At 40.8% G+C, this 11,607-nt stretch overlaps 1 protein-coding gene across 2 annotated transcripts; it reads left to right on the top strand.

Moving 5' to 3' along the window:
- Positions 1-6,029: 6,029 nt before the first annotated feature.
- Positions 6,030-11,065, top strand: DYNLT1 (dynein light chain Tctex-type 1; the record flags this gene model as incomplete). Of its 2 annotated transcripts, XM_080341865.1 has the most annotated exons (5): positions 6,030-6,056; positions 9,034-9,075; positions 10,257-10,380; positions 10,592-10,669; positions 10,963-11,065. In XM_080341865.1, the coding sequence occupies 5 exons, from the start codon at positions 6,030-6,032 to the stop codon at positions 11,031-11,033; spliced, it is 342 nt and encodes a 113-aa protein (XP_080197991.1). In that variant the 3' UTR covers positions 11,034-11,065. The 2 variants fall into 2 exon arrangements, with proteins under 2 accessions (XP_080197991.1, XP_080197992.1); XM_080341866.1 differs by lacking the exon at positions 9,034-9,075.
- Positions 11,066-11,607: the final 542 nt, after the last annotated feature.

Raw genomic sequence — 11,607 nt, forward strand, 5'->3', positions numbered from 1 at the left:
TTAACACTCGATCACGTACCTTCACATTCTTTGTGTAGTCAACATAAAACAACCCATAAAGAAGCTAAAGTCAGTTTTGAACACAGGCTTACAGGCCCCACAACTGGAAAAGCCATACCAGCTGAAACAGAAATGGCCTTTTCTAATCTCATCTCACTGAAAAAACAAAACACCTTCTCAAGCCTCAGAGAAAAGAGGGCAAGACACCCTCTAAGAGTCACTTCAATCAACTGCCTACGTCTGTTGAGTCTAGATAAACAGTTTGATATCCAACAATGGTATTATCTTTGTTAATACACACAAACACTAAAGAGTTAAGATATATATTATTTCCAGCTCAGTGCACTAACAATTTTTGCCCCAAATTATTGATGTTAATGTACAAATTATATATAATTAATTAAAACAGACTCACAACTGTATTTTGAATATATTCTGTGACCTTCACTTTTGTAAAACTCACAATAAAATAGAAAATAATTGTAATATACTTCACAGTGAAGCAGAGAAAGAATATTAGTATTTAGTCTAATTCAGTTTACACACCATATCGAGTTTTAATAATACTGTCCAGTGTGTATTGCAAGAATGGTAAGACTGTTCCACTAATGGTACACTAAATACCAAAGATGTGTATATAAAAACTGATTAAATGTTTCAAACTTAATCTGAACTAAATCCATATAGTCAGGGTCTAGGCAGAACATCTAAACACTAGGACAGAAGGGTAAAGATTTCCCAGGGCAGTTACTGATGCTTCACTAATGGACCTGAGCTGAGAAGCTCAACAACTATCTACATTGCTGGATCATTATTTTAAAACATCTTGAGTTTTAAGTTTAAATTGAAATAAACAAAAACCCCAAACAAACAAAAAAGCACCCACCACAACAACAGCACTTCAGATATATAGAGACAATGTATTTTTGTAAGTGCAGGAAATTACTTTATATACAGCTTGCCTCAATTAAGTTACTTAATTTCACACAGAGAAAGCAGGAGGTGATAATTTGTATTTATAAACAGTATGCATTCCATGCTTTTATATCTTTCGTGAAACCCTTCAATAGACACCAAAAGGACAAAGCATTTCATAGAGCACTGTTAACAAAGAGAAAAAAAAAATTGGTTTCCTGTGGAAACAAAAGAGACAGATATAGGCATAATCATATTTTATTTCCTTACCAACTGCAATTTCACAGGAAATTACTCAGTTGAAACCTAAAAAGCCTGAGCAACTTTTTAACACAATATGTCATCTTCAAAGGCCCCCGCATACTTCACCTGCTTTCATCTTTTACCTCAATAATACCTCCCAGAACTGCTGAGCATGTTCAGAGTCTTCAAATTACATTAAGTCAATACAATCTGAAAGAGCAGTCAGTACAAATGCAGGGACCTCTGCAATAAACAGGATACCCAAACACCCATTACAGCAAAATTTATGTTTTCTGTAAACTCCTAGGATTTTCAAAGGTTAGTATAACTACAACATCATCAGAAAATCCCACTGAAGCATCAGTAAGGGCTAGCAAATTCATGACAGTCATTATTAAATGGATCCAATAAAACCACTCGAGTGATCTTAAGGAAAATACGTGAGCATCTTACAGAGCCATTAAGAATGTGCCACTGTAAAACAGTTACTAAGAACAACATCTGAAGTTAAGCAAACACAGAAATAGTTGCTATTTGATATCTCCAGGTCAGAGGTTTTTTCCCAATCTTCAGTTTAAGCTCAGAATGTTTTGTCATTGTTTTCTTGCACATTCAAAGACAGCTCAAAATCTAGCTTAATGATGAGATAGCTTAAAGAAATTAAATACTGTATCCTCCAAAATGGGAGATAATCCTTGTGCCCCACAATAGACTTGAGCTTGTAATCATTTTGCAGATGTGTTCACATTGGACTGAAAAGCTCCCCACTGTTGCAAAAGAGCTTTCCTAGCAGCTAAGCTATCTGCATTAGGTTAGATTTTTGGCAGTAATAAAGAAGTAGTGTTTTCAGTAATGATCCTCCTTGAAAGGAAAAAACAATCTCAAAAACCTTCACAGATGCCCTCCTTTCACGTTTACTCACTGAATCAAGCCAGCTAGCTGTTTTACAGTCAGCTAACCTCAAAGCCAAGCTTGTTCTATGCAAAACCAAAAGCAACAGCAAGCTCTTCAGTAAATACCATAACACTTCTCCCTTTTCAGCACAAAGGTCACATAAAATATTTTGTTCAAGCATTATTTTAAACTATGTATTTAAAATAACCAAGTGTCAGGCACCTAGCAGGTGGATCAGTAGCTTTTTGAAAAATACCATCTGAAGTTTCAAAGCCATGATAAAGAAGACAGGACGACCAACATGGACATGCCTTAGGAGAGGGAGACTTGCATGCATGCAGTGCAACCGCAGAAGACCACTCTTTCTCTTTTATATCAGACTAAAATAGTATGTAGTTACATCCTACCTAAGAAAAAAATTGTTTGCAAAAGAGAGCTTATTTTTTAAGTTTTCGAACTTAGAAATGCATAACTTAGCAAGCTTTTTCTCAACGCAATTTTGCATGTAATGTGTTATTGGTCTCCTTTCAAATCCTTAAGCATTAGCAAAACAATGACAATTAAATAAGTATATATAAACTGATCTTCTAAAGTCATAGCCTTCATTGACTTGAGATCACTGGATCACTTCATCCATTACCACAGAAGATTGACGTAATACATCAGTAGCTAGGACCCCGATTAAGAAGGTGCAAAGTAAAAATCATCACAAAAACTACTGTAATTTGTGGCTATTTTCTATTCCGCAGAGGCCAATCATATAAATTTATTCTTAATTAAGAAAATTGCAAGCATTATTTTATACTACCTGGCTGCAACAGTTGAATTTCCACATCCTTGCATACAAACATGCAAACTACTTATAAGTTCTTTGATAATATTTTACCAAAGTTAGATCTTGTGATTTTAATAACATCCCAGCACCTAAAGTAAAAACAAACAAAAAACACCCCAAAACCAACACAAACACTTAAGTTCCAGTTGTGGTCTTTCCATGAAATCCTTGCAGTTTAAAACACCATCCACCACTTTAAAAATGCCTCTCCCTGCACAATATCATGTAGAATAGATAAAAACAATGTCCTTACCTTCTCAGCAGCCATTGAAGAAAATATGTATGGAAATAAACTGCTTTTAAGAGATGAGCAGCACTCTTATTACTTATTTATCTTTTCTTAAAGAAAACTGGTGGCTGTTCTCCTCCCCTTTTCCTTCCTTTGTGCACCAAAATTAAACTGACGTATATACAGAGGAGCATCCCCAAAACAGCCAAAAGCAAACACACTCAAAGAAGAGCTCTAGTGTTACAACACTTTTTGCCAACTCCCCGATTTTGTTACCAGTAAGAGCAACAAGCAATCAAAGAGAAGTTGCTCATTTTTCTAACATCAATAAGGGACTCAGCACAAGAAACTATAAAAGCTGACAGATACCATCAAAATATGCTGTCTTCAAGCCACGCACAGGAAGAGAAGTGGCTTTGAGTTCTACATCATTTCTTTTTCTGATACTATAGATGTGAAAATACTACTAACCTCAATGCCCTCAGGACTCACACAGAAAACTCCCTTTGTATTGTAAACTGTTCTTTCTTGGAAACAAAAAAGTTTTATATTCAGGTCTGAATGACAAAGCAATTACTGTAGATCAAAGTACAAAAGAATTCATTTTTTATGCGTCTGTGAAAAGAATAAAATTATTTTACCTCACAACTGGAAATCTGATCTCAGATAACAATTAAAAGTTTAAACATCATTTGGATTGGATATCCCAATTCAGTCTATTACAGAACCAAGTGTAAATAGTGAAGTCCAAAATTACTTCCAATTTTTTTCAAAGTCTGGTAAAGAAGAAGAGAGGCTGGTTTTGCAAGTCAGTCTCCTTTCTTGTTCCTGATTCTACCAGATAAACTGCATTTACAATGCAGAAGCCCTTATTAATGTTTTGGGTGTTTTAAGAATTATTACTTTTAATTAAAATTAAACAAAGCACTACAATTATATTCACATGGCAAAATTGAACAGCCTGCAATTTTATAAGCTCATTAAGTTAAATAGGTTCAAACATTTCCACCTGTGTATGTCAAATTTAATCACCTTCAACTGCATCACTGAAGAGAAAGCAACTGTTAGTGGGGCATAGAGCAATACTAATCAGATAATATTTGGATGACTTAGGTCTTCATTTTAGGCAAAACTTTAAATGAAAGACCAGAAAGAACCTGAGGATGGATTAGTAGTACCACAAATCCAGGCTGAGGAACTTTAGCCCCACCATCAGCTTTCCCCTAATACTTAACCAAAGCCCTAATTGCCACACTTTTAACTCATGGTCTTTTTCCCTCTCACTCTTGTACCTGGAAAACTGCTACAGTATTCTATATATCCTAAGAATACAACCAAGTTATAGCCTTTTATTCTTTTGCATAAACAAGTACCACTTGTTCAGCCTTCCCACAGGCCCCACTGTTTTGTCCCAGTGAGAACAGGGCTCCAAGTGGGGCCGAGGGCGAGCTCAGCACCCAGCTGCAGCGCTGCCACATCCCAGTGGGAGGGCAGGGCAAGTGCTGCCTGCAGGGTGCCCACACAGTCCCAAAGTGAGGTGATGGGTCATGGTCATCTTCTTCAGGAGAAACCAGAGGCAGGGCCTGCCGCAGGACTGGGAACAAGGCGAAAACGTAGGGCTGAGGTCCAGCACAGAGGCAGGCCCGGAGCAGAGGGCACAGGGGTGGAAGTCAATGCTGAGGCTGACCAGGGCAGCTGAGGCCTGTCCATGCACCCAGGCCCTGAGGCTGCAACTCCCTCAAACTTCTTGAAACACAGCAGTTAAAGCTGGACCAGTATTTGGTCCTTGTGAGGCCTTATTGCAGAGAGTGCAATGGAAATGGTGCTCCCCACATCCTGCAAGCTATTTGTCCATTTACGCTCATTTTTAACAGCACCATATGACAAATTGAGGTAAATTGTACTTAACACACCTCCCTACTCTCTTGTCTATGGAACAGCTACTGAGTGAGCTGGTCCTGCCCTGCCTGCATTTACAGAGCCGGTTGTTCCTGCTTCAGTGCAGGCCTTTGCGCTTGCCCCCATAAGTTGTTTTCTTCTCGGCTTGGACTATTTCTGCAGTTCATCCAGGCCACTCTGGACTTGAACAGCATCTTCTGTTGTTTACATGATCTCTCAGAGGTTGGTATCACCAGCAGTCTGGGCAATGTGCAAACACTGCACATACAAAACCCATAAAATGTGAAAAGCATGCCCTTTAATTTCATTGTCTGGATTCTGATTCTGGCTGCTAAAAATAATGGGGTCTGCTTAGAACTCCAAGGATACACATATTGATCATGTCTTTTAATGTATTCTTCAGTTCCTGGGTGTACATGACATACTCAGGCCTTGTTCTCAATCTCTGTTTCCAGAAACAAGATACAGATGCTCCTTCCCAGTGCAGGACCTCTGGGATCCACCTCTCGGCAGGCGCGCCCACCGCTCACAAGGGGCAAGCTATCTGTGTGAAAAACACAACCATAACAAGTAGCTTCCTCTCTGTCTACTCCGGGCCCCGGGGCGTGAGCGGCATCTCCCCGCCGCGCCGTCACTATGGCAACCCCGCCATATTGGCGGCCGCCGGGCTACACCAGCAGCAACCGCCGCGCTCCCCGTTGCTACGCGCGCGGCGAGCGCATTGCGCAGGCGTTAGGACAGCCGCGGGCGGCCGGGGGAGGGGGTGCGTGGGGTGGGGGGCTCAGGAGCGCGCAGGCGCACTGTCAGCTGTGCGGAGCCCACGCGAGGCGTGCAGAACCGCGCGGCCCCGGCTGCCGGGCCCTGCGGGCAGCACTGCGCACGCGCCCAGAGCGCCGCAGGCTGAGGCGGGCGGGGGGCCGGGGGCGCAGGCGCACTGCGAGCAGCGGCCGGCGCGTGGTGAGTGGGGGGCGGTGCCGGGGTGTCGGTTGAGGCGTGAGGGGCTCCAGCGGGAACATGGACGATTTCCAGTCGGCGGAGGAGGTAACGCACCCGGGGGGACGCAGCTTCGGGGCTTCTCCTTTCGGGAGGCTGCGGGAGGGTCTTAGGCGATACCTGTCCGCTCCGGACCCCACCCCTCGATCTCCCCCGGAAGGGCCTGGGGGTTTCGGGAGCCTTCCCGGCGCCCATCGCGCCGACGCCCTGCCGCCCTTGCTCGGGGTGACGCCGGGCGCTGGCGGCGTCTCTGAGCCGCGCGTCCTGAGCAACGGCTGCAGGCGGGCCCAGCCTTTGTTCCTGCCGCCCGGCTGCCCAGGGCTGCTGCCCGCCGGGCGGGACGGAGCCGTCCCGGGAGCTCGCTGTCCCTCTGGCCGTGCGAATTGATGTGGGTGCCGGCCGGGTCGGTGAGCCAGCCCCGTGTCTGCGTGTCGGGTGTGCTCTGGGCGTTCACCCCCATGCCCGCTTCTCTCTCCCGAAAGTTGCTGCTGCAAATCAGAGAGAAACTGCTCGACGGGTGTCATGGTTTCTGGCTTCAGCGACAGGATGAAGCAGTGTGCTGTGGTAGACGGTTTACTACTACGGCTTAGAGCAGTGGAAGACTCAAATAAGCTATTTTTGTGTAGAAAGAAGAGTTCAAGCAGATAGTCTGCATGTTACACGTGCACTGATGAGACACTATATCCCTTAACGGAAGACACAAAATTGGATAAATTGAAGGTCTTTATCATACTAAATGACTACCCAGTGAATGTTGCTCTTGCAGAGGGACAGTTTTTCAGAGCTGCGACAATTTGCTGCATTGTTCTTAAGCAGCTGCACTGTGACTTGGTCAGACAATAGCAAAGCACCGTGAGGGGCAAAGGTGTGTCAGGCTTGTGCTATTCGAAAAGCCTTGTCCTGATTGCTGGGCCTGGCCTGTGTTATACAGTTGCAGATATTTTAAAAAGAATTCAAATTAACATCCTTGAACATCATTCTTATAGCTGTCTTCAAAAATGTCTTCAGAATTACTCAAAAATGATGCTTTGCAATTTGCATTTGTTGCCTGGGAATGCCCCTTTTAAACAAGGTATTGGAAACATTGCACTTGCTTTCCTTGGGTCCAAGGAACAGTTCAGACAAATCACAAAACTTCTAATTTTTTCCCTCTTTATTTTATAATACAAAAAGTGTTTATATTATCTTATTAAAGGGTGGAGCACTCTTGTGTTATTTGGCAACTCGGTTACAGCACACAAAGCTGGATGTGGGGACTTTATGTTCTGTTTTGTCGTGCATCTAAACACGTACACACTCTCATCCCAAAACAGGGAAAAGGTCAGGAAGTAACAGCAACTCTAGAACCAAATTCTCAAATCTGTCTATGGCTCTTCCCTTCTTGTTTCAGTACAAATTAATTATATAAATACATTTGAGAACTTGTGCTGTATTTAATTCAGTTTACTTTGGTGAACTGTGTTTGTGCTCACTAAAAGTGTTTCTGAGCAGACTGCTAGACTTTGTAAAGCAAAATCTCTATATGGTTTATCAGCTTGCCTGACAGCTTCATGTCTGCTAGAATGTCTCACGTGTATTCTTAACTTATGTTCTATGGGAAAGGATATTTTGATGATTACAGTTCTTATTTGGTTAAATACAGTGGTGCATGTTAGACATAGCATTTGTAATAGACATGGCATAGACATGGCATTTGTAATATTCAGTACTGTGAAATGAGGTATATTAAAATGTAAGTAAAAAAATGAAAAATTAAATCAAAGCTGAAAATAAAAGACAGTTTGCTACAAGACATAGAAGTTTTTAAAAAATGGTGAAGTGTGTGAGCAAGTGCATCTGAACAGTTACAGAAAATGCATTGCCTGTGTGTCTCCTGTGGCATGCTGTTTTTTTTACTGGGGAGAACACTCGGCTGCTCATGTGTCTCTGGATGTTGTGTGTCATTGAACCTGACAGACCATTCAACTTCTGACCAAAGGTTTATGAACATGGTGTTGAGATTCTCCTGAGCAGGTGTAACTGTGTCCTGCCTGTACACCCAGATTGTGCTGGTATCCGCCTTGCCAGCTGGAGAAGCTGACAGACCTCCCAGTGACGACTCAGTCAACATAGGCTTGATGAGGTTAATTTTGAAGTAATTATTCAGTCTTCTGAAATTAATGAGTTTGCTGTTATGTGCAAGTATTGTGCTTGATTCCTTCCCTCTGATTTGTGTGGTGAGGCTGTGCAGTACCAGCAGTACGAGTGTGGTGTCAACCCGGCTGTCGCCCAGCAGGACCCCTCTGTTTGGGCGACTGGTTGTAACCACCTTATATGGAGGTAGCAATAGCTGAGGGACTGAAACAGGGAAGCCAACTAACCATACAAAAAATGGGTAGTAGTTTTAAGGTTAGTAAAATATTGGGGCTTTCTCTGTCCCCATTCCACTTGCTTACTCTCTTCTCCCCAGGCCCCAAGAGAAGGCTGAAGGTGGCGAGAAGTTCAGTGAGCTAGACAGAACTGAAACTGCCTTTTGGTTTCCAGGAGACAGTTTTCTTCTTATCCCTGGCTGAAATTGGCCTGACAGCTTTTCCTTGAGCTGTGAATTGGTGTTTTGCCCGCATCAGTGCCTTGGAGATGTCATTTCTGATTAACTGCAAGCTGTGCCTGCACGCTTGAGGTTCTCTCTGCAACCCCACCATGAATCACAGACATTAATGCTTATTGTAAAATGAGAATATATATATACAAAACTGCTATACATACTATTTTAAAATACTCTCAAGTTAAAATTTTAAAACTTTGGCTCAAAAGGCCAGCTAATATTAGTTCATCTGCTAGTTTTCATTACTTTGCTAAGAATGTTAACTTGACTGGGTTCAGGGAGCCAGAGTATGTATGAGCAAGCAAAGGAAGATTCAGTATCTTCTGACTGTAAGGACTCTGGAAAGCATACATTAAGCTCCTAGTGCATGTTAACAAAGCCTGAACTCTGTAAACATAAGAATGTATCCACTGATTATTTCAAATTCTACTTTTTTTTTAGACTACTTTTGTTGTTGATGAAGTCAGTGCCATCATTAAAGAGGTAAACTAATATTTTAGTTTTATTGGTGTGAAAGTATAGTATGTTGTATGCTGTGTGCTAAAAGGCATTCAAGCAAATCCAATAACTGATATGTTATAGATTTCTAGATAGGTTGCTGTCAAAGTGTAACCAATTACATATTTTAAATAGAAATGATACCTAGCTTTAGTTGTGATATGTATTACAAATCTAAAAGATAATTAAAATAATTTTGTATGTTCATCTTGATTGCATTGTATCCCTGTTAGAATTAGAGAGAGATTTTCTGTTTCAGTAATTTTACAGGGGTTTTTATAGGCCGTCTGCATATGAACGTTACTGTGTTCTTTTAAGATGCTTTTCTTCCAAGATGAGTTCATGTTTGTTTGAAATTATCAAACTGTTCTTGTTGCTAAGAAACATTAATGTCCTGTTCAGAAAATTCCCATAAGGGTTTGGTTTTTGTGTCCAGGATTCCTCTTGTAGAGCAAACTAGTGCAGTCTTTCTCTTGTTGCAAAACAACTGTTTTGGTCAGATTTTGTAAACTGAATACACATGCTTTAATACATGCTCCTGTCTCTTCTGAATCTGAAATAATTTTGTGATTATTTTTTAAAATAATTTCTCTGAGGAAAAAATATATCAGTGAAAACCATGCAGCTTTACTGTACTTTTGTTTGTATTTCAAAGGGGAAACTATTCTTGTAAGTAAAATGGATTATTTGGCTGAAGGCTTCTGCTCTATTAGTAACCAGCAACTACATGGGTCTTTTGATTTTTATTTGGGGTTTTGTTTCCTAAAAATTATTCTGCTGAAAAATCAGAAGTTTATTTCCATAGAAGAACGTGTGTGAGCGAGCTGTTGTTGTGTGCATTTTTTCAGTCTCTTCAAGATTGTTTAAATGCAAGACTCTTTTCATAACTCTGGCTTCAGGACATTGGAATAGGAATTGCAAATAATCAAAATATCACAAAATGAAGAGAGGGTAGGATTTATGATAATTTCCCCATGGTTCAATCTCTAACCTGCAATTTTTTAATAATTGAAAACACTTCCAACAATCAGTATGGCCAGGCAGTATGTAGGATTTTTTCTGTGGGTATGGGGTCTCATCTTCAGTGTTCCATGTTGGAGTAGGTTAATGGGTGCCTGCTAGATTGACAACAGTGCAACTTATTTTACGTGTTTGTTGCCAAATAGGCCATAGAAAGTGCAATAGGTGGCAATGCCTACCAGCACAGCAAAGTGAACCAGTGGACAACCAGTGTGGTGGAACAAACACTAAACCAGCTCACAAAGCTGGGGAAGCCTTTCAAGTATATTGGTGAGCACAACTTTCTCTTTCCTGTTGAAGTTGGCACAGGCAAGTGCACTGATGGATAGTGGGTGGGGGAAGATCTTAGCAAGAACCGTGTCTGTAAACTACTCATAAACAAGTTTATATGCATATGTATGTATGTACTATGCTAAGCAAAAATGTAGCTATATGTTAATGCTAGTGATAAATTAATAAAAGCTTCTTTACCGACTAACAGTGACCTGTGTGATTATGCAGAAGAATGGTGCTGGGCTACATACAGCAAGCTCTTGCTTCTGGGACAACTCCAGTGATGGTAAGGAGCACAACTGTTCGATTTTTCAGCTTGCAACTTTAATGCTAGTCCCCTTAAGACTAGGCAGCGTACTTTTCTTTTTTCCAAATTCTATCATTTTGGAGTAATAGCATAGTTTGGTATTTTTGCTACTTGATTGCCATGCTAACTTTGCTCTACATGGAGTGCTTAGCTGTTGTGAAAACTTTATTCTTAAGATTCTTAATGTGAACAATTACAAACATGCATATAGGGGCATACATTTAATGACTGTAACTTTCTTCTGTCTCTGAAACCCTTTTTTGTATTTGTAGGAACCTGCACTGTGAGATGGGAGAATAAGACCATGTACTGTATTGTCAGTGCCTTTGGACTTGCAATATAATTGCCTTGGAATCATTCATCTTTCTCTTTTCTACTCCAGCACTTGATTCCGTCTCTACTCAGACTGTGAATACACTGAACAACTTCTGTTTTTAATGTACTTTTAAAGTAACTTTTTTCAAACATAGAAAGGTGAAAACATGCTGTTACATGGTTTATGTTTGTACTTAGCGTCATACCAGTGTTGCCATATTGTCTTAACACTTCGAGACCTTCACTTCAAGGTGCTAATACTGAAATCTGCTGCAGTGTAAACACTTTATCTGGATTTCTTTTTTAAGACCAATGTAAATGAGACACTGACTTTCACACTTTGTACTTTGGGTTAGCATTAAATTATTGAAATTCATAACCACTGGTGTGACTTATTTAAACTTAACTGTTTTGTTATTAAAAAAAAAGTTCCAGTTCTTTTATTCTCTCCAAGGTAGCTGAGGTAGATACCAGAATACAAAGCACTTCCATAATTTTGCCAAAATCGCCTCAAAATTGCAAGAAAGTGATATGATGTTTATCAGAAAGTAATGTGTCTGCATTTTTGGGACCTGTTTAATCTGTGTGGTATTTAGGGCATG

Source organism: Nesoenas mayeri (assembly GCF_963082525.1).
Source record: "Nesoenas mayeri genome assembly, chromosome: 3".
NCBI classification, from domain to species: Eukaryota; Metazoa; Chordata; class Aves; order Columbiformes; family Columbidae; genus Nesoenas; species Nesoenas mayeri.